The sequence below is a fragment of the Hemitrygon akajei genome, chromosome 1 (genome assembly GCF_048418815.1).
Source record: "Hemitrygon akajei chromosome 1, sHemAka1.3, whole genome shotgun sequence".
NCBI lineage: Eukaryota > Metazoa > Chordata > Chondrichthyes > Myliobatiformes > Dasyatidae > Hemitrygon > Hemitrygon akajei.
The window spans coordinates 212846606-212869727 of NC_133124.1; the positions used below are offsets into that span (position 1 = coordinate 212846606).

Here is a 23122-nt window from a genome sequence, read left to right on the forward strand (position 1 = left end):
GAGCTATGGACTTGCACCCCAAGATCTTTCTCTATCTAAGCTACACAGTAGCAAAGTGGTTAACACACTGCTTTATGTTTGGTTCAATTCCCATCGCTGTCTGTAAGGAATTTGTACTTTCTCCCCAGCAAATTGTCCCGTGATTGGGAGTTGCTGGGCAGCAAGGCTGAAAGGGCCAAAGGGGCCTACTCCGTGCTGTAACTAAACAAGTTTTAAAATTAAGTAATTGATTAATTAATACTGTTAGGGGTCCTGCTACAAACTCTGTACTGTCCCCTTAAGTTTGATCTCCCAAAGTACAGTACCTCACACATCTCCAGATTAAACACCATCTCTATGAAGATTTCTGTAAAGAAATGGCTGTTGATATTAAGCAAGGGCAGGGAAACCTGGCTATGATGCCCTCATGGTTGAATAGCTCGCCAGCAGCAGTGGGGAAGAATAATTAATAAATTGTTAGGAACAAAACCTCATTGTTCACCTGGGTGGTCGCCAAGCTAATGGCCAGCTTTAAGTAACCCTCCTGTCTGGTGGCTTTTCACCTTTACCCCACTCTCTCTCTTTTTCCAGTCCTCCCCTAATCCCATTCTGCCCCCTTTCATACACCCTGTCCCGCACCATCACCCAGCATCATCCCCCTCCCCATCCTGTCTATTCAACCATGGTTCATCTACAGCCTCCATCCATGTGGTTATGGCCCCAATGCCGTCCTCCTCTCTAATAATTCCTATTGTCAACTCCTTTGCTCTTTGGATCAGAACAGCTGTTTATCTCCCTCCAGCAGCTCTCTCTAACCTTCATTCTCCCCTCCTCCCACCTCGATCCATCTCCCTCTCAAGTTTTCCCTCTCTGTCTGCCTCCATCCATCATCCAGCCACAGCATACCCTCTCCTACCTCATTCATGTCTCTTAAGTTCACCAGTCACATCGGGCTCCTGTCTCTCCACTCCCCCTCTCTCCTTCATACTAGTCACCTACCCTCTCAGTCATGATGCAGGGTTTCAACCCCAAATGGTGCAATTCAAATAAAATCAAATTCAGCTTTATTTATTATTCAACCATACATGAATACAATCCAGTGGAACAGCTTGGGGCCAAGGTGCAAAAAATATACAAATATACAGCACAAGGCACACAGCACGTTCAAGGTAAGGAGCACACCTACAGTCACGCAGAAAAAAATATATCAGGAAAGAAAAGACATCTGGAAAGAAATGGATCCATCAGGCAGATGCAGCATGGATTCAGCAAAGGCAGGTCCTGTTTGACAAACTTACTGGAGTTCTTTGAGGATATAACGAGCATAGTGGATGGAGGAGAACAGATGAACGTTATTTACTTGGATTTCTAGAGAGCATTTGATAAGGTGCCACATAAAAGACTTATCCATAAGATAAGGATACCTAGAGTTGGGTGTGATGTATTAGTATGGATAGAGGATTGGTTAACTAACAGAAAGCAGAGAGTTGACATACATGGATGTTACTCTGGTTGGCAGAGTAACGTGTGCCGCAGGGGTCAGTGCTGGGCTCACAACTATTCATGATATACATTAACGATCTGAAAGAGGGGACCACAGGGACTAACTTTGCTGATGATACTAAATTGAGTGGAAAAGGTGGAAAAGTAATTTGTGCAGAAGATATGAAGAGTCCACAGAGAGATGTAGATTGGTTAAGTGAATGGGCAAGCATCTGGCAAATGGAGTACAATGTTGGTAAATGTGAGGTCATCCACTTTGAAAGGAAAAGTGAAAGAGCAGATTATTATTTAAATGGTACAAAATTGCAGCATGCTGCTGTGCAGAGGGACTTGGGAGTGCTTGTGCTTGAATCACAAAAGGTTGGTTTGCAGGTGCAGCAGGCTATCAAAAAGGCAAATAGGATGTTGGTCTTCATTGCTAGAGGGACTGAGTGTAAGAGCAGGGAGGTTATGCTGCAACTGTACAGGGTACTGGTGAGGCTGCACCTGGAGTACTGCATGCAGTTCTGGTCTCCTTACTTGAGGAAGGATATACTGGCTTTGGAGGCAGTGCAGAGAAGGTTCATCAGGTTGATTCTAGAGAAGAGGGGAACAGACTATGAGGAGAGATTGAGTCATCTGGAGTCATTGGAATTCAGAAGAATGAGAGGAGATCTTATAGAAACATATAAAATTATGAAAGGGATGGATAAGATAGAGGCAGGAAAGCTGTTTCCACTACTAGGTGAGACTAGAATTAGGAGATATAGGCTCAAGATTCACGGGAGTAGATTTAGGACAGAGATAATGAGGATATGCTTTTCCCAGAGAGTGGGGAATCTGTGGAATTCTCTGCCCAATGAAGCAGAGGAGGCTACCTCAGTAAATATATTTAAGACAAGGTTGGATAGATTTTAGCATAGTAGGGGAATTAAGGGTTATGGGACAAAATCAAGTGGGTGGAGATGAGTCCATGACCAGATCAGCCATGATGTTATTGAATGGTGGAGCAGGCTCAACAGGCCAGATGGCCTACTCCTATTAAATGTTCCTATATATATATATAGCCCAAGTCTCTGTATGACATGTCCCTCAAATCATTAGTTCCAGCAGTCTGCAGAGAAACACATACACGTAATCCAGCTTGTCCCTCCACCAATTGAATACTGGAGGGCATCACTGATGGGAAAAGCCAGCCCCCAACTGAACCTCTGGCATCTTCTCTTCTGGGCTGCAGCAGCAAGCAAGCCTGCGGCTTGTGGCCTAGTCCTCAATACAACCGAGGCCACGCAGCTCCCCTGCCGCCTGTCGTACCACCACATGAGTGAAATGGGCCTGCAGCACTTACATTATCAATGCTTGACAAGTTCCTGTGATCGCAAGCCAAACGTCCAAGGCAATCACCTGTAGCTACAGTGCACACCGCCCTCTCGCCCCAACTCCAATGCCTTCAATGCCTTCCTGTACCAGGCAGCAACACGGTCTGCACCAAATCCAGCTCCTCCCCCAATGAGCAGCTCACTGATGGGGTAGAACTGCAATATCCAAAGTTCCTGGAGCCCAACATTGTCTTGTGATTCTAAAATTTTTTTTTAAAAAAACACACCTCTGTTGGCCCCTGAGAGGCAGCTGAATCTGAGTGCACTGCCATCTTATTGGAAGAAAAGTGAAGTGAATTCCTTTCCCACTGGGATATTCTTGACCCTATGAATTCCTCTAGCGGATAACTTGTTGCTCCTGCATCTGTAGTCATTTGTGGTAACTCAATAACAAGTATTATATTATAGACTTGATTTGAGCATGATGAGGATTTTGAAAGAGGAGATGAGAAGAAAATAGGCAACCTCCTCTTTTTACAGCCTGACTCTTATCTGTTCCACAGGTACATGGCTATCATTCATCCACTGAAACAAAGACTGTCGGCAACTGCAACCAAAGTCGTCATTGGCATCATCTGGGTGATGGCCCTGTCCCTCGCCTTTCCACAGTGCTATTACTCCAAAACAGAGGAGTTGCCAGGCAGAGTTGTGTGTTACGTGGAGTGGCCAAATGATGAAGAGAGCAAAAAGGAAGGCATGTCTCATGAAACCACGTGAGTTGACCTTCTATATCACCCCTCCTCAGCTGTGCGTTCCCCTCGCACGCTGACTCAGCCACTAAACACTTTGTGTCTCGCCTGTTGCAGTGGTTTTTGTGGCGTCACACTAAGCTTCCCATTACTCATCAGGAAGTGCCATTGGACTGGAGTCACATCCAATGAAACAAAAGAATCATTTCATATCCTTAGATCATTGGTAATACTGCTTGAGTGGCACGGTTAGAGTACCAGTGATCCAGTTCAATTCCTGCCACTGCCTGTAAGTACCTGCTAGTAGGTTAATTGGTTATTGTAAATTATCCTGTGATTAGTCTAGGATTCGATTGTGGGTTGCTGGGCAGTACGGCTCAAAGGGCCAGGAGGCCCTGTTTCAAGCTGTATCTCTATCAATGATGCAGTGAAATGCATCATTTTGTGTCAACAACCAACACAGTCCAGGAATTGTGCTGGGGGCAAACTGCAAGTGTTGCCACATTTCCAGCACGCCCACGACTCACTAACCCAAACCGTTCATCTTTCTAATGTGGGAGGAAACTAGAACAGCTGGTGGAAATGCACACGGTCATGGGGAGAAGGTGTGAAGTCCTTGCAGACAGTTCAGGAGAATCAAGCTCTGGTCGGTGACCCCTGGCATTATAAAGTGATTGTGCTAACCACTATGATACCGTGTTACCCAATGCAGTCAAGGACAAAGAAGCAAAAAGCAAAAATGTTTTCTCTCAGTTTTCTTAACCATTTTTTCCACTTTGTGCATTCTTGTTTGTGATAGTAATCTCACATGTTGTAGTAAGATTTTGGACATATTTGCTCAATTTCTAAGGCTGAGCAGTTGAAAGGGATCCTTCTACTTATCCAAACTGGATTGGCCCATCTTCTAAATACAGCCTGTCCCTTCAGCTGCCTTAAATTTCCAAATTAAGGACCGGATGGTCACTAAAAGGCTGCTAGAGTTAAAAGAAATGAGTATTGGTAAGAAAACAAATAGAATTGGAGAGAGTAAGGGGACTAACAGTAATACTCACAACTCATTTCCATGCATTTGAGGACCATGCAGACAATAAATGTAATTGGTTGTCATCTTCCAAAATTCCACAGATTATATATTGGTACCACTAGATTGGAAGCTCAATATATACCCATTCTTTAGGAAGGAAAAGAGAAACTAAGGATTTATGGGGATTTAAGTCTATGAGTGGCAGGGTCTCTACAAAAGGAGGTATAAGGTTTTCCTTCCTTCCCCTAGCCTGCAGGTCACCCTTGGGGCAAAGTGTAGCACTTGCTTGGTCTTCCCCCCCCCCCCCCCGAATCAGGGTCTCATGAAGCCACGGGATCAGGTGGTGGATGGTCGTATGAGCAGCTGGTGCAGATCACAAGTCCTGGTTATGCGACCACTGATGCCAGGAAGGCAATCTCTGAAGAGCATTGATAATGGCTGGGGGTCACCCGTTTTGTAAAGACACCGCCCAGGAGAAGGTAATGGCCAACCACTTCCGTAGAAAAATTTGCCAAAAACGTTCATGGTCATGGAATGACAATGGTCACCCACGTCATAAGACACGGCACATAATGATGACGTCATAGACATGTCACATAACGAACGAACAAAGTCCAGTGTCAGCAAAAGAGAAAACTTTGGAATCTGTTACTTAGGAAGAAGTGACAGGATAGTTGAAAAATACAATTAGGCAGACTAAATCTAGATTTTTGTTTGTCTACACTTTTAGAAATTTGTGACTAGTAGAATAGGTAAGGACAATGTAAGTGACATGATGCAAGTCTTCCTGAAGCCCCTGCAAGAACTCACTAATCAAAAGAAGAGTACTCAGTACTGGGGTAATATGCTAGTGTAGATAATAAATCAGTTAATGGGCTGAAAATATGTGAACATTACCCACCCAGCAAACTGCCTTTTCCAAAAGCTCCATTCTGGAAAGAGATATAGGGCTACTAAAATAAAAATTTCACAACATCTTGAAAGTTTCTTCCCCCAGAGAGTTGATCTGAGCAAACACAAGGAAATCTACAGATGCTGGAAATCCAGCGCAATTACACACAAATTGCTGGAGGAACTCAGCAGGTCAGGCAGCATCTATGAAAAAGAGTAAACAGTCCCTCTCACTATCAGATTCCTTCTTCTCCAGCCCCTGACCTTTCCCACCCACCTTCATTTCCAGTCCTGAAGAAGGTTCCCTGCCCGAAACATCAACTGTTCACACTTTTTCACAGGTGCTGTCCGACCTGCTTTATCCCGTCTGCCATCTGATTTCTGAATGGACATTGAACACATGAACACTACCTCACACTACTTTTTTTAATTTTTATTTTGCACTACTTATTTAATTTAACTATTTAATATATATATAGTTACTGTAAATAACTTTTTCTTTTTTCTGTTATCATGTATTGCATTGTACTGCTGCATCAAAGATAACAAATCAAAATCAGAATCCGGTTTTATATCACAAGCAGATGTTGCGAAATTTGTTAACTTTACGACATATGCTGGTGATATTAAAACTGATTCTGATTCTGAAATTTCCTTTTGTCACTTCTATCTATCGCCTCCCTCTTCTCACATCTCCCCTCCCTTATCTGCCTATCAACCTTCACCCCCCTCTCACCCCCATAGCCCTGTCATCTGGATTCACTATCACCTATCAGCTCTTTCTCCACCACTCCCCCACCTTTGTATTCTGGCCATCTCCCCTCTTCCTTTCCAGTTCAAATGCAGGGTCTCAACCCAAAATGTTTCCTGTCCATTTCCCTCCGTAGATGCTGTCTGACCTGCTGAGTTCCTCCGGCATTTTGTAGGTAAGTTTAGAATCAGGGGTCAGATACTCAGAATTCATTCAATACTCTCATGAAAGGGAATGACTTCACCTCACACCTCAGTTCCGTCCATTCTCTGTGTGGGTCGCGTCTAATAATCTGCCCTCCACCATCCTCGGGGCAGAGTATTTCAGATAGACCACACTGTAGAAGGAAAATAATTCCATACACCTTGGTCTTAAACAACCAGCATATTTGTGTTGTTGCTATACCCTTGTTCGTCCCCCCCCCCCCCAGAATAAAGTTGCCCTCAATTGATGAATAAGAAAGAGAAAAACAGGGAGAAGGCTGGAGAATGGGGTAGAGAAGGTTAATAAATCAGCCACAATGGAATGGTGGAGCAGTCCCAATGGGCCAAATTGCCCAATTCTGCTCTTACATCTTAGGGTCTTATGGTCTCACATAGAGAGTAATGAACCATTGGATACTCAAAGGTTGTCGACGTTTGGGTACTGAGTGGACCCAAAGGAGCAATTTGATAGATTTTTAGATACTAAGAGAATTAGGGAAATTGAGGTAAGTGAAGGAAGTGGTGTTGTACACTGAAGTAAATGTCAGCCATGATCTCTTGTTGAAAAGCAGAGCAGAAACAAAGGGGCTGAATGGCTTACTCATGATTCTGTTTCCTTCTCAGCAGTGCACATGCTGTGTCTGGTTAACAATTTCCCATTATGGCTCCCCATCACCTCCCTCCTTCCCTTTCTCCCATAGTCCAGACTCCTCTCCTATCAGATTCCTTCTTCTTCAGCCCTCCACCTATTCCACCTATCGCATCCCAGCTTCTCACTTCATTTTCCCTCCCTCACCCACCTATCTTACCTCCCCCTTACCTAGCTTCACCTATCACCTTCCAGCTTGTTCTTCTTCCCCTCCCCCCCCCACCCAAATTCTTCATATTTTGGCTTCCTCGCCCTTCTTTTCCAGTCCTGATGAATTGTCTTGGCCTGAAACATTGACTCTTTACTTCTCTCTGTAGATTAGGTGTTCCCAACCTTTTTTATGCCATGTACTCATATTATTGATCGAGAGGTCCGTGGACCCCAAGTTGGAAACCCTGCAATAGATGCAGCCTGACCTGCTGAGCTCCTCCAGCTTTTTGTGTATCTTAACCCAAGTAGTTCCCTTCTATTCTGAGCTCACTGACCTCATCGAATACACTATTGCAGTGAGAGGAGATCAACGCAGCCTCAAATTCCTCTTGAAAATGTGTGTCAAATGCAGTGAGCCTTCTCCACTCCACCAATTAGCACAAGCATTATCAGTTCTTCAGAATCCGAATCAGATTTAGTATCACCAGCAAAGGTCATGGTATTGTTGTCTTTGCGGCAGCATTACAATAAAATGCATGATAATAGGGAAAAAACTCTGGATTACAGTAAGTATATATGTATATGAAATAGTTAAATAAGTAGTGCAAAAACAGAAATTAAAAAAGTGGTGAGGTAGTGTTCATGGGTTCAATGTCCATTCAGAAATCAAATTGCAGAGGGGAAGAAGCTGTTCCAGAATCGTTGAGTGTGTGCCTTCAGGCTTCTCTACCTCCTCCTGATGGTAGCAATGAGAAGAGGGCATGTCCTGGGTGATGGGAGTCCTTAATGATGGATGCCGTCTTTTTGTGGCCCTGCTCCTTGAAGATGTCCTGGATGCTACAGAGGCTCATGTCCATGATAGAGCTGATTAAGTTTACAACTCTTTGGGCCTAATGCAGTCCTGTGCAGTAGCTCCAACCCCAGTACCCCCATACCTTGTACTTGAACAATAATTCATGGACCATAAAAGAAGTCTAATTCATTCTGATTTTTGATCACATTTTCAAGGTTCAAGAATCAATTTTATTCACTATATACATTTACATGTATAAGGTATTTGTGGTGGTGTGTTGGCAATACTTGAAGCAAAAAAGGACAATGTTGGACAATTATACAGAGTAAAGAATTATATAAAAATAAGTTAAAGCATGGATATAAAGTATGCATAAATACATAAATTCCAGTATATATTTAAAAAGTAACAGCATTATACCAAGTGATTTAACATATTTACAGTGCAGTGACGCAGGTAGTAGAGGGGGTTGTGGGGGTTCTAAATAGAATAGTTGATCTAATGATTTGTCATGTTGATGATGTAATATGCTATCAAGTGGCCAATATTATTCTTGGTGTCAGAACTGTTCGTGGCTGCTATTTGGAAAGAAGTTTATGCTTTGAGTTCTTCTCTCTAAAGTTCTTCCCACTAGACAGCGTAGCAGTAGGCAGGTAGTACAGGAGTCCCCTGAGGTCATCTCCCTCCTAAACAGATATACTGTTTTGGATACTGTTGGGGGAGATGTCTCATCAGGGGAAGGCAGCAGCAGCCGAGTTCATTGCACCATGGGTGGCTCTGCGGCACAGGAGGGAAGGAAAAGGAACGTGAGAGCTATAGTGATAGGGGATTCGATTGTAAGGGGAATAGATAGGCGTTTCTGCAGCCGCAAACGAGACTCCAGGATGGTATGTTGCCTCCCTGTTGCAAGGGTCAAGGATGTCTCTGAGCGGCTGCAGGACATTCTGGAATGGGAGGGTGAACAGCCAGTGGTTGTGGTGCACATAGGTACCAACGATATAGGTAAAAAAACGGGATGAGGTCCTACAAGGTGAATTTAGGGAGTTAAGCGATAAACTAAAAAGTAGGACCACAAAGGTAATAATCTCTGGATTACTACCAGTGCCACGTGCTAGTCAGAGTAGAAATAGGAGGATATTTCAGATGAATATGTGGCTTGAAAATTGGTGCAAGGGGCAGGGATTCAAATTTCTGAGGCATTGGAACCAGTTCTGGGGGAGGTGGGACTGGTATAAACAGGACGGTCTGCACCTGGGCTGGACTGGAACCAATGTCCTAGGGGGAGCATTTGCTACTGCTGTTCAGGAGGCTTTAAACTAATGTGGCAGGGGGATGGGAACAAGTGCAGAGAGACAGAGGGGTGTAAAATGAGGGTAGAAGCAAAAAGTAGTAAGGTGAAAAGTAAAAGTGGCAGGCAGGCAAATCCAGGGCAAAAAGCAAAATGAGCCACTTTTCAACATAATTGTATAAGGGCTAAGAGTGTTGTAAAAACAAGCCTGAAGGCTTTGTGTGTGATTTTCAGAATGGCAGGCAGTGACTAGTGGGGTACCGCAAGGCTCAGTGCTGGGACCCCAGTTGTTTACAATATATATTAATGATTTAGACGAGGGAATTAAAAGCAGCATCTCCAAGTTTGCGGATGACACGAAGCTAGGCGGCGGTGTTAGTTGTGAGGAGGATGCTAAGAGGATGCAGGGTGACTTAGATACGTTAGGTGAGTAGGCAAATTCATGGCAGATGCAATTTAATATGGATAAATGTGAGGTTATCCACTTTGGTTGCAAGAACAGGGAAACAGATTATTATCTGAACGGTGGCCAATTAGGAAAAGGGGAGGTGCAACAAGACCTGGGTGTCATTGTACACAAGTCATTAAAGGTGGGCATGCAGGTACAGCAGGCGGTGAAAAAGGCAAATGGTATGTTGGCATTCATAGCAAAAGGATTTGAGTACAGGAGCAGGGAGGTTCTACTGCAGTTGTACAAGGCCTTGGTGAGACCACACCTAGAATACTGTGTGCAGATTTGGTCCCCTAATCTGAGGAAAAACATTCTTGCCATAGAGGGAGTACAGAGAAGGTTCACCAGATTGATTCCTGGGATGGCAGGACTTTCATATGAAGAAAGACTAGGCTTATACTCACTGGAATTTAGAAGATTGAGGGGGGATCTTATTGAAATGTATAAAATTCTAAAGGGGTTGGACAGGCTAGATGCAGGAAGATTGTTTCCGATGTTGGGGAAGTCCAGAACGAGGGGTCACAGTTTAAGGATAAAGGGGAAGCCTTTTAGGACTGAGATGAGGAAAAACTTCTTCACACAGAGAGTGGTGAATCTGTGGAATTCTCTGTCACAGGAAACAGTTGAGGCCGGTTCATTGGCTATATTTAAGAGGAAGTTAGATATGGCCCTTGTGGCTAAAGGGATCAGGGGGTATGGAGAGAAAGCAGGTACAGGGTTCTGAGTTGGATGATCAGCCATGATCATATTGAATGGCGGTGCAGGCTGGAAGGGCCGAATGGCCTACTCCTGCACCTATTTTTTATGTTTCTATGTTTATGTTTAAAGTACAGCCAGGGGCAATGACAGGATTGGAAGCAGCTTCTATCCCTCTGCCATCAGGTTTCTGAATGGACAATGAACTAATCCATGAACACTACTTCACTACTTTTGCGCTCTTCTTTTCCTCTAGGTGCTGTGGTTTCCTCCCACAGTCCAAAGATGGACCGGTTGGTAGGTTAATTGGTCATTGTAAATTGTCCTGTGTTTAGGCTCTGATTAAACTGGGGGTTTGCTTGTGGCATGGCTAAAGGGGTGGAAGAACCTATTCCACACAGAATCTCAATAAATAAATAAAATTTCACACTCTAATGCTGCTGCAAAACAACAAATTTTGAGTCATATGTCAGTGAATGGGTGGTGGAGTGGAGGTACATCTCTCCCAAAGGAAGTGTGAGGCGCTTCTTTGCTCCCCTAGCCTGCACGTCACCCTTGGACAAGGTGTAACACCTGCTTAGCCCCCAATCAGGGTCATGTGAAGCCATGGGAGCAGGTGGTAGATGGTCATATGAGCGGCTGGCATCCTGGTTATGCGACTACAGATGCTGGGCAGATGATCTCTGCAGAGTATTGATAATGTCTGGGGTCACCCATCTTGTAAAGACACTGCCCAGAAGAAGGCAATGGTGAACCACTTCTTTAGAAAAATTTGCCAAGAACAATCATGGTCATGGAAAGACCGTGATCACCCACGTCATACATATGACACCGCACATAATGAACTGAGCAAACTACTATATTATGGAGTCCAAATCAAGTCCCCCTATTTATTGAACTTGCACCTGTAGATGCCATCTCTTCCCCTGTGTTTCACTCCAGGAGGTAAGGGAGATGCTTCTTATGAGGCACCACTGGCTGCTGGCAGGGGAGATCGTTGCTGTGTTGTGACCATACGACATGGCACATCATGTTGATGATGTCAGTGGTATTAAAGCTGATCCTGACTCTACTTCTATAATGGAGTGCTACTTTCAGTCTTCATCAGGTATTATCTGCTTAAAATATCTGGGCTGATAATTATGGAAAATTTGATACATTGGATGTCTTGCTTTGAAGGTGACCACAATAAAGTGCTAGAGGGACTCAGCAAGTCAGTCATCATCTGTGGAAATGACTAAACAGTCAATATTTCGGCACCCTTCTTTGGGACTGAGAAGGTTCTCAGCCTGAAACGTCGACTGTTTATTCATTTCAATAAATGCTGTTTGACCTGCTGACTTCCTCCAGCATTTTGTGTGTGTTGCCTTGGATTTCCAGCATCGTTGAACTGGTTTCTGAAGACATCTTGATGAGAGGCATTGATTGTGTGGTTAGTCAGAGGCTTTTTCCCAGGGCTGAAATGGTTGCCACAAGAGGACACAGGTTTAGGGTGCTGGGGAGTAGGTACAGAGGAGATGTCAGGGGTAAGTTTTTTACACAGAGAGTGGTGAGTGTGTGGAATGGCTTCCAGCGACGGTGGTGGAGGCAGGTACGATAGGGTCTTTTAAGAGACTTCTGGATAGGTACAAGGAGCTTAGAAAAACAGAGGGCTGTGGGTAAGCCTAGTAATTTCTAAGTTAGGGACATGTTCTTTGTGGGCCGAAGGGACTGTATTGTGCTGTAGGTTTTCTATGTTTCTACAAGTTAGAGACTTTTATCGGGAAAGCATTAGGCTTTCAGAAAATGTTCTGCCAATAGGTAAAACAAAAGGAGAAAGCCAAGTTGGAATCAGAATGCAATGTCAACATATTCTCTTTCCAAAACAATGTCAGAAACCCTCTTGAAAAGTGTTGGAAGTACAAAGCAGATCTGACAGCGAGTAGAAGGGAAAATGATTGATTAAGCTCTAAGAATTACCTCTTTGCAATTTAACCAGTGGCCAATAAAGTTACACTTGATGCATGAGCACTGACAGATTTGCTCTGTCTTCCATGAATCTTGGTATTTGACGAGAGGTACAAAAGGTCACAATCTAATGTTCATGTCCCACCATCCCCCCCCCTCACCCAGCTCTACATCTATAATGTCATCTACAATGTCACTTTGACAGTTTGTAATTGACAAAGTTTGCCTTAAATTTTATCTCAGTTCCAAAGCAGGCCTCTGGCTTCTGCCAATTCTGTCATTTCAATGGGGAAGCATCTGTTTCCAATTTAGGTTCAGCGATGAGTGGACCCCAGGGAATCTCCACTGAACCGTCAATCGATGTTTATACACTGGCTATGTTCGCTCTTTAATTTGTTGGTTGCAGTCAATCCGTTCACTGTAAAATACTTCAGAGATCTTTGCTGAACTCTCAGGGTTAAAATTACCACTTGGCCCCTGTCAATCATTTGCACACAATCTCTGTTCTATTTATGAGGTGCAGTGAACTCATTGTGTTCTGAGCGTCTGCTGGCTTTACAGCCATCGATACACCATTGATTCCGGGAAAGAAGTGTTTCTGCAGCTTAACTGTATGCTGAAAGACATGCAGTGGCCACTTTCTTAGGTACGGGACTGGAACCTAGTGTGATCTTCTGTTGCTGTGGCCCATCCACTTCAAGGTTCAACGTGTTGTGCATTCAGAGATGCCCTCCTGCACACCACTGTCGTTATTTGAGTTACTGTTGCCTTCCTGTCAGCTTGAACCAGTCTGGCCATTCTCCTCTGACCGCTCTCATTAACAAGGCGCTTTCACCCACAGAGCTGTCACTCACTGGATGTTTTTTGTTTCTCACACCATTCTCTGTAAACTCTAGAGATTGTTATGCATGAAAATCCCCAGAGATCATCAGTTTCTGAGATACAGAACCACCCCGTCTGGCACCAACAATCATTCCACGGTCAAAGTCACTTAGATCACACTTCATCCCCATTCTGATGTTTGGTCTGAACAACAACTGAACTCTTGACCATGTCTGCATACTTTCATGCATTGAGTGCTGCCACATGATTGGCTGGTTAGATATTTGCATTAACAAGTAGGGGTATCTAATAAAGTGGTCACTGGGAGACTGCCCATCAGCCATGATAGGGAGGGTCATGTGAAACATTTATTGCTGTGATTTATTTTCTTTCTTTTTTTTTCTTTCTCAATCTTTTTATTATTGTTATTAATATCAACAAAATAAAATTAATACAAAGATAATGGGATTACAAACATACACATTTCGACTAAACATGAAAGAATACATAAGCAATGATTACAGTATAAATGAGTATTCCCAAATCGTGAATGATACAATATACAAATAAACAAGGCAAACCTAGGTATATCATAGTATATATTAAAAAAACAGAAAAAAGAAAAAGAAAAAAAATTATGCAAAAGAAAACTAATCTAATAATCTAATAACTAATAAAGAAAAAACAAAAAAAAAAAGAAAAAAGAGAAAAAGAAAAAATGGAAAAAAAGGGCTGTTTATAATATCTCACAAAAATACAAAATCATCAGTGTCGTCAACTCCGATCCTCTCAACATATATAAAATCGAAACTGGAAAAACAAATAGGTTTGGAACAGGGTCATATTACATCATATGAAAATATTGAATAAATGGTCTCCATATCTTTTCAAATTTAATAGAAGTATCAAATACAACACTTCTAATTTTTTCTAAATTTAGACATAACATAGTTTGAGAAAACCAATGAAATACGGTAGGAGGATTAGTTTCTTTCCAATTCAACAAAACAGATCTTCTAGCCATTAATGTAAGAAATGCAATCATTCGACAAGCGGAAGAGGATAAATGGAGTGAGTCCATCATTGGTAAACCAAAAATTGCAGTAATAGGATGTGGTTGTAAATCAATGTTCAATACCACAGAAATAATATCAAAAATATCTTTCCAATATTTTTTCAAAAGCGGACACGACCAGAACATATGAGTTAAAGACGTTATCTCAGAATGACATCTGTCACAAATAGGATTTATATAGGAATAAAAATGAGCCAATTTATCCTTGGACATATGAGCCCTGTGCACAACTTTAAACTGTATTAATGAATGTTTAGCACATATAGATGATGTATTAACTAATTGAAGAATTTTATCCCAATTCTCAATAGGGATAGTAAGGTTAAGTTCTCTTTCCCAATCATTTTTAGTCTTATAAAAGGGCTCTGAATGTATCTTCATAATTATATTGTGAAGTTTTGATATTAGCCCTTTCTGAAAAGGATTTAGTTCAAACAAATTCTCCAAAATACCTGAAGACACAAAATTTGGAAAAGTAGGAAGTACAGTATTTAAGAAATTCCTAATCTGTAAATATCTAAAAAAATGAAATCTAGGCAAATTATATTTATTAGATAATTGCTCAAAAGACACAAAACAATTATCCAAAAATAAATCGGAAAATTGTAGTAATCCTTTAGTCTTCCAAGCTGAATAAGCTTGGTCTATAATAGAAGGATAAAAAAAGCAATTGGATACAATAGGAATATTTAAAACAAACTGAGTCAAGCCAAAAAATTTCCAAAATTGAAACCATATACATAAAGTATATTTAACTATCGGGTTATCAATTCGTTTTGGCAATTTAGAAAGAGCAAAGGGAAGAGAAGTCCCTAAAATAGAACCCAATGCAAATCCTTGTACAGATTTAATTTCCAGGTTCACCCAATGAGGGCTAAAAGATATATCCCAATCCTTTAACCAACATATCAAATATCGGATATTAACTGCCCAATAATAAAATCTAAAATTAGGCAATGCCAATCCACCTACCTTCCTTGCCTTCTGTAAATAAATTTTACCTAACCTGGGATTTGTATTCTGCCATATATATGAGGAAATTTTTGAATCAACATTAGCAAAGAAAGATTTCAGAATAAAAATAGGTACCGCTTGAACTATATATAAAAACTTGGGTAAAATAACCATCTTAATAGCGTTAATCCGACCTATCAGAGATAAAGATAGTGGTGACCACTTAGTAAACAAACATTTAATCTGATCGATTAAGGGTAAAAAATTAACCTTAAATAAGTCTTTATAGTTTTTTGTGATTTTAATCCCTAAATAAATAAAAGAGTCATTAACTAATTTAAAAGGTAAATTTCCATAAATTGGAACCTGTCTATTTAAAGGAAACAATTCACTCTTATTAAGATTTAATTTATACCCGGAAAAATCACTAAATTGAGCCAACAATGATAAAACTGCAGGAATGGATTTCTCAGGATCAGAAATAAATAATAATAAATCATCTGCATATAATGATAACTTATGTATATCTGTCCCACGATTAATGCCAAAAATGTTCTGTGATTCTCTGATAGCAATTGCCAAGGGTTCTAAAGCAATATCAAATAATAATGGACTAAGAGGACAACCTTGTCTAGTACTCCGAAATAAATGAAAAAAGGGAGATCTTTGATTGTTAGTAAGCACCGAGGCTACTGGAGTATGATATATCAGTTTAATCCAGGAAATGAATGTCGGACTAAAATTTAACTTCTCAAGCACATTAAATAAGTATGGCCATTCAACTCTATCAAATGCTTTCTCCGCATCTAATGAAATGACACATTCTGAGGTGCTATGTGAAGGAGTATAAACAATATTCAATAATCTCCTAACATTGAAAAAAGAATAGCGATTTTTAATAAAACCGGTTTGATCTTCCAAAATAATTTGGGGTAATACCTTCTCCAGCCTGGATGCCAGTAACTTGGAAAAGATCTTGGAATTTACATTCAATAAAGATATTGGTCTATAGGATGCACAGTCAGTAGGGTCTTTATCTTTCTTCAATATTAAAGAAATGGAAGCTCTATAAAAAGATTGTGGCAAATTGCCCAATCTAATTGCTTCTTCAAAAACCCTGCATAACCAAGGAGAAAGAGTAGCGGAAAAACATTTTAAAAATTCTACTGTATACCCATCTGGACCTGGTGCTTTCCCAGAATTCATAGAGGAAATAACCCCTTTAATTTCTGCATCCGTAATAGGAGTTTCTAATATTGAAAGATCATCTGATGATAATTTTGGAAAATTCAATTTCCCAAGAAAATCACACATGGTATTACGATCATGAGGGAATTTGGAATGATACAGGGAGGTATAAAAATCTTGAAATGATTTATTTATCTCATCATGGTTAACTGTCAGATCCCCATTCTGCTGATGGATCTTAGTAATTTGACGTTTAACCAAAGCATTCTTCAATTAACTAGCTAACAATTTACCCAATTTATCACTATGTATATAAAAATCAGATCTGGTTTTCATTAATTGATTTTCAATCGAAGATGTAAGTAATAAACTATGTACCGTTTGAAGTTCAACCCTTTGTTTGTAAAGCTCCTTACTAGGAGTAATCGAATATTTCTTGTCAATCTCTTTAATTTTATCAACCAACAAAAGAGTTTCCTTCTTGATGCGTTTTCTCAGACCAACAGAGTAGGAGATAATCTGTCCACGTATATATGCTTTAAAAGTGTCCCAAAGTGTTACGCAAGAAATATCATCCGTGGAATTAGTTAAAAAGAAGAAATCGATCTGTTCCTTTATAAATTTAATAAAATCCGGATCTTGCAGTAAGGTAGAATCAAATCGCCATTGTCTAGCACTAGAAGCTGTATCCGTAAATTTAATAGAAAGTTTTAATGGAGCATGGTCAGAGATGGCTATAATATCATAATTACAACCAATTACCGATGGAATAAAACAAGAGTCAATAAAAAAATAATCAGTTCTCGAATAGGAATGATAAACATGTGAGAAAAATGAAAACTCTTTGTCCTTAGAATGCCGAAATCTCCAAATATCAAAAATTCCATTATCAGTCAAAAAAGAGTTAATACAAGTGGCGGACTTATTAGGTAAAGTCTGAGTAGATAAAGATTTGTCCATCAAAGGATTTAAACAACAATTAAAGTCACCACCCGTTATTAACTTATATTCATTTAGATTAGGTAGAGAAGTAAATAAGGACTTTAAAAAATCGGGACAATCCACATTTGGAGCATAAACATTAACCATAGCAACCTTTTTGTTAAAAAATAAGCCAGTAATTAACAAAAATCTACCATTCCGATCCGAAAAGATATCATGTTGGACAAATGTAATAGAGGAGTCAATAAAAATTGAAACTCCCTTTACTTTGGCATTCAAATTTGAATGATACTGTTTACCCCTCCAAAACCTAAAAAAGTGATAATTGCCCTCTTTCCTCACATGAGTTTCTTGTGCAAAAATAATATGAGCATTAAGTCTTTGGAATACTTTGAAAATCTTTTTCCGTTTAATCGGATGGTTTAAGCCATTAGTATTCCAAGATACAAAATTAATGGTCTGAGCCATATTTCTGAAATCAACCCTTTGGTATAGAAAGGGTTAACCAACTTATGAACTCATGCACCCGGAAGAGGAACAAAAATAAGGGGAGGACCCGGAAGTGATGACATCACGGACATTTTTGTAGTTTAAAATCAGCCCAAATGAAAAAACTAAAAAAAAAGTGATAAAAGAAACATAAGAATTAGAAAAAGACCTCCCACCCCCCACCCAAGAGGAAAAAACAAGACTACCCCAGCAAGGGATAGGCTGGGAAAAAGAAAAGATGAAACTAAATCTACCCCCATATCAGCAGAAGACAACTCCGTATATAAAGGATTAAAAAAAAGATCCACCCAAACTCTAAAGAAATAATAATCACTATACAAAAACCAAACCACTTAATATAATTGGTAGTAAAAAAACCCAAAAAGAGTATAATCACTAGTAACTTATAAATTGGGTTAAAACCCAAACAAACTAAAAAAAAATTTAAACTATGATAAGAGATGCATTATAGGAAGAAGACGAGAGAAAATAAAATGGCGAAATAAAAAAAAAAGCCAAAAATATTTTAGAGAAGAAACCGCCATCTTAGTAAAAAAAAATTCACCTTCGAAAGATTAATAATAATGACCAAAGATAAAGTACAGTGGTTGAAGTAAGTAAAATAAAAAGATTAGCATGTCACGAAAAAAAAAACTTTAACTAGAGTATAAAATATAGAGTAAACCTACACCAATAGCCAGAAACAAAATCTGGTTTTGGAAATAAAAACCATCTTGCATGATCAAAATCACTCATTTATTTGGAATGAGTGTCCGTAGCAGTAGGGAAGTTCTCATCCAGAAAGCTTCTCGCTTCAGATGTAGAAAGGAAAACTCGCCTTGGTTCATTCGGAGGCGATATTCTGAACTTCGCTGGGTATAAGAGGGCAGGTTTTAGATTTTTCTCATAACATTCAGACATCAGAGGTTTAAAAAGAAGCCTTGCCTTCATTACTTCAGGACTAAAGTCTTCTACTAAACAAAAATTGTGATCTTGAAATTTGACCATCCCTATACGCCGAGCCACACGAATAAGTTGCTCTTTTACATGCACATAGTGAAATCGGACAATTACAACTGGTGGTTTAGCTGAAGCACTTGGTGATCGATGCATAATTCTGTGAGCGCGATCGAGTAATGGAGGACTGTCTGGGAATACAGAAGGGAACGCATCCTTTAAAAGTTGAGCAAAGTACTTCAAGGGGTCCCCTTGTTCAATACCTTCCGGGAGACCAAGTATGCGTAGGTTCTGTCTTCTGGACCGATTCTCAAAGTCTACACTCTTGGCTTTAAGTGTTTCCACTTGTTTAATCGTCGAAAGTAAGTTCTGCTCCAATTTTTCAATTATCAAATCTCGCTTCCGAGCGTCTTCTTGCAAAGTTGCGATTAGAACTTGCTGCTGGTTAACTACTGAATCCGTCTTATCCATATAATCTTGAAAAGCCTTTATATCTTGTTTAAAAATTTGTCGTTGTTCTTCAAATTTTTGATTTAAAACCTCCAATAACATTTCATAAGTCAATTCAGTGCCCTTAGAATCAGTCGTCTTCTTCTTCTTGTTACCGTTAAAATCTTTCCCGTGTTCTCGCCCTTTAGATCTAAGAGCCATTTCTGTATTCCTTTCTTCAAAAATTCACAATAAACTCTTAAAGGTAAGTCCAAAAAAGTAACAAGAATCTTCTGGTGTAGGTAAAAATAAGTTAAATAACGGTGATCATAGGTTAAAAAAAGTAAAGGTTATGGAGCGAATCTGAAACAGTGCTCACTCCATGAGCATCTCCTGCTGACCTCGTGATTTATTTTCTGATCATTTTAAATGTTTCTTCTGAGTAGTTCATCTCTTATCCCCTATTTAAGAAAGGATGTGCTGACATTGGAGAGGGTTTAAAGGAGTTTCATGAAAATTATTCCAGGATTGAGAGGCTTATCATATGAGGAGCGTTTGCTGACTCTGGGCCTCTACTCACTGGAATTCAGAAGAATGAGGGAGGGATCTCATTGAAACCTGCCGAATGTTGAAAGGTCTCAATAGAGTGGATGCGGAAAGGATGCTTCCTATGGTGCGGTGTCTAAAACCAGAGGACAAAGCCTCAGAATAGAGGGATATCCATTTAGAACAGAGATGATGAGGAATTTCTTTAGCCAGAGCGTGGTGAATCTGTGGAATTCGACTGGGGAGGCCAAGTCATTGAGTATATTTAAGACAAAGGGATATGGGGAGAAGCTAGAAGATTGATGCTGAGAGAGAACAGATAAGCCATGATGATATGGCGGAGCAGATTTAATCGGCCAAAGGGCCTAATTCTGCTCCTATATCATATGGTCTTATGGTTTAATTTTATCAATTGAATTGGCTTTTCTCTCTGTCCTGCTTTCATCTCAAAATGGGTGATTCTGTGCATCTCAGTGAGTACCTGGGGTATATGATGTGGAAATGGGCCACTGAGTGCACTAAATCATTTTGAACACGAAGCACATTTTTCTCACAATGAACCTCTTTATTCCCTGCCCCTTCTCAACAGCTTACCCCAGAGCATACCACTCACCTGAATACTAGGGAAGATTTTACTGAGGCAGTGAGAAGAATGGACAGAGTCCAGGGAAGGAAGCCGGAAACAACCTCCACTCCATGGACTCTGTCTGAGCTCCTCACTGTCTCATTAAAGCAGTCCCTGTAATCAAAGACCCCATCCACCCTGGTCATCCTCCCTTCTCCCCTCTTCCATTGGGCAGAAGATACAAAGGGCTGAAATCATGTACCACCAGCCTTGGGAAGAACAAGTTGTATCTCACTGTTGTATACTATTAAATAGTTCCCTCGTACGATAAGGCAGGCTCTTGATCTCACAATCTATTCGAACTTTGAACTTTATTATGATCTTGCACCTTATTGTTTATCTACACTGCACCTTCTCTGTAGCTATTACACTTTATTCTGCATTCTAATTGTTTTAACTTGTTCTGACTCAATGCACTTTGTAATGATCTGATCTACAATATATGAACAGTATGCAAGAACAGCTTTCCACTGTATCTCGAAACATGCAACAATGGTGGCAATGTTCTCATGGCACTGGTAGGGAGGGGTTTCTGCGATTCAGAACCAACAGACACGAAAGATTGGCGATATATTTCCAAATGATGGTGAGGTGAAACCTGAAAGCAAAACTGCCAGGAGGATGTGCTCTCACACACCCAGAACCCTTTGGCCTTCTAACTCTGGGGTTTCCGAGCATTTTTTCTGGCAGGGACCAATGTTGGAGGTTACGGGGTTAGAAACTGATTCTGAAGAAGTCTGAGTGAGTAACAGTGGAGTACAAGGATAAAGATTGAACTATTTGTCACTTCTATCGAACCATACAGTGAAATACGTTGTTCGCGTCGATGACCCACGTAGTCCGGGCTCAGCATGGATCAGTCCCAGAAGTGTCGCTATGCTTCAGGTGCTAACATAGCATGCCTGCAACTTACTTAAAAACGTGTGTGGGGCAAAGCAGGAGCACACGGGGGAAAACCACACAAAAATGGTGGGGCGGGGGAAAAGAAAGCAGGATCTCCCAGTGGCCACACATTTTAATTCCACGTCCCATTCCCATTCTGATATGTCTATCCATGGCCTCCTCTATTGTCAAAATGAATCCAAACTCAGGTTGGAGGAACAACACCTTATATTCCAGCTGGGTAGCCTCCAACCTGATGGCATGAACATTGATTTCTCTAACTTCCGTAAATGCCCCTTCCTTCCTTCTTACCCCATCCCTTATTTATTTATTTATTTATTTATTATTCCTCCCCTTTTTTCTCTCCTTTTTTTTCTTTTTTTCCTCTCTCTGCCCTCTCACAATCACTCCTTGCCTGTTCTCCATCTCCTTCTGGTGCTCCCCTCCCCCTTTCTTTCTCCCTAGGCCTCCCATCCCATGATCCTTTCCCTTCTCCAGCTCTGTATCCCTTTTGCCAATCACCTTTCCAGCTCTTAGCTTCACCCCTACCCCTGCGGTCTTCTCCTATCATTTTGGATTTCCCCCTCCCCCTCCTACTTTCAAATCTCTTACTATCTTTTCTTTCAGTTAGTCCTGACAAAGGGTCTCAGCCCAAAACGTCGACTGTACTTCCTCGTAGAGATGCTGCCTGGCCTGCTGCATTCCACCAGCATTTTGTGTGTGTTGCTTGAATTTCCAGCATCTGCAGATTTCCTCATGTTTGCTCATTTGTCAGTATTTGGCTCATAACCTCCTGAACCTTTCTATCTGTGTACTGTCCAACTTTCCTTTACAAGCTGTTATTGCACCGGCCTCAGCCTCTTCCTCTGGCAGCTCATTCCACATCAACACCTCCCTTTGTGTCAAAAAAGTTGCCCCTCAATGTCCTATTTTATCTCTTGTTTCTCAGCTGAAACCTGTGCCCTCTCATTGAAACATAGAAAACCTACAGCACAATACAGGCCCTTCTGCACACAAAGCTGTGCTGAACATGTTCTTACCTTAGAAATTACTTTGGCCCTCTCGTTCCTGATTTGTCAACTCTGGTATAAAGATGGTGAGCACTCAGCCTGTCTGTGCCTCTTGTAATTTTACACACCTCCACAAGACCACATCACAGTCTCCTGTGGTCCAAGGAATAGAGTCCTGGCCTGTCTAACTTCTCTCTATAACTCAGCCCCTCAAATCCTGTCAACATCCTTGTTCTACCTCAACGCACTGTGTAATGATCTGATCTGCAGGAATGGTATGGTAGACACATTTTTCCCTTCCACCACAGTAGTATAGCGGTTTGTGCAATACTCTTACAGATTGGGGCATTTCAGAGGTCAGAGTTCAATTCTGGCACCATCTGTACAGAATCTGTATGTACTTCCCATGGAACACGTGGGTTTTCCCTGTGTGCTCGGGTTTCCTCCCACAGTCCAAAGACCTACTGGCTAGGTTAATTGGTCATTGTAAGCTGTCCCGTCACTTGGGGCGGTATGGGTACAGGCGACCCAGGTTCATTTCACACCGCTGCCTGTGAGGAGTTTGTACGTTCTCCCCATGACCTCACGGGTTTCCTCCCGGTGCTCCAGTTTCCTCCCACAGTCCAAAGGCGAACCGGTTAGTAGGTTAATTGGTCATTATAAATTGTGCTGTGATTAGGCTAGGGTTAAATTGGGGGATTGCTGGGTGGCGTGGCTCGAAAGGCCAGAAGGGCCTATATATATTGCACACTATATCTCAATAAATTATAAATTAATTAATGTGACAATAATAAACCAGTGCAAATGTCAATACCACTTTCAGACACAGAA

General features: G+C 41.0%; 1 protein-coding gene across 1 annotated transcript in view; it reads left to right on the forward strand.

Annotated features, from left to right (window-relative positions):
• LOC140735283 (substance-P receptor-like) overlaps positions 1-23122 on the forward strand; it is a 111627-nt gene that overhangs the window by 60414 nt on the left and 28091 nt on the right. The window contains exon 2 of the mRNA XM_073060160.1: positions 3344-3553. Coding sequence (XP_072916261.1) covers positions 3344-3553 — 210 coding nt within the window. The remainder of the gene's footprint in view (positions 1-3343; positions 3554-23122) is intronic.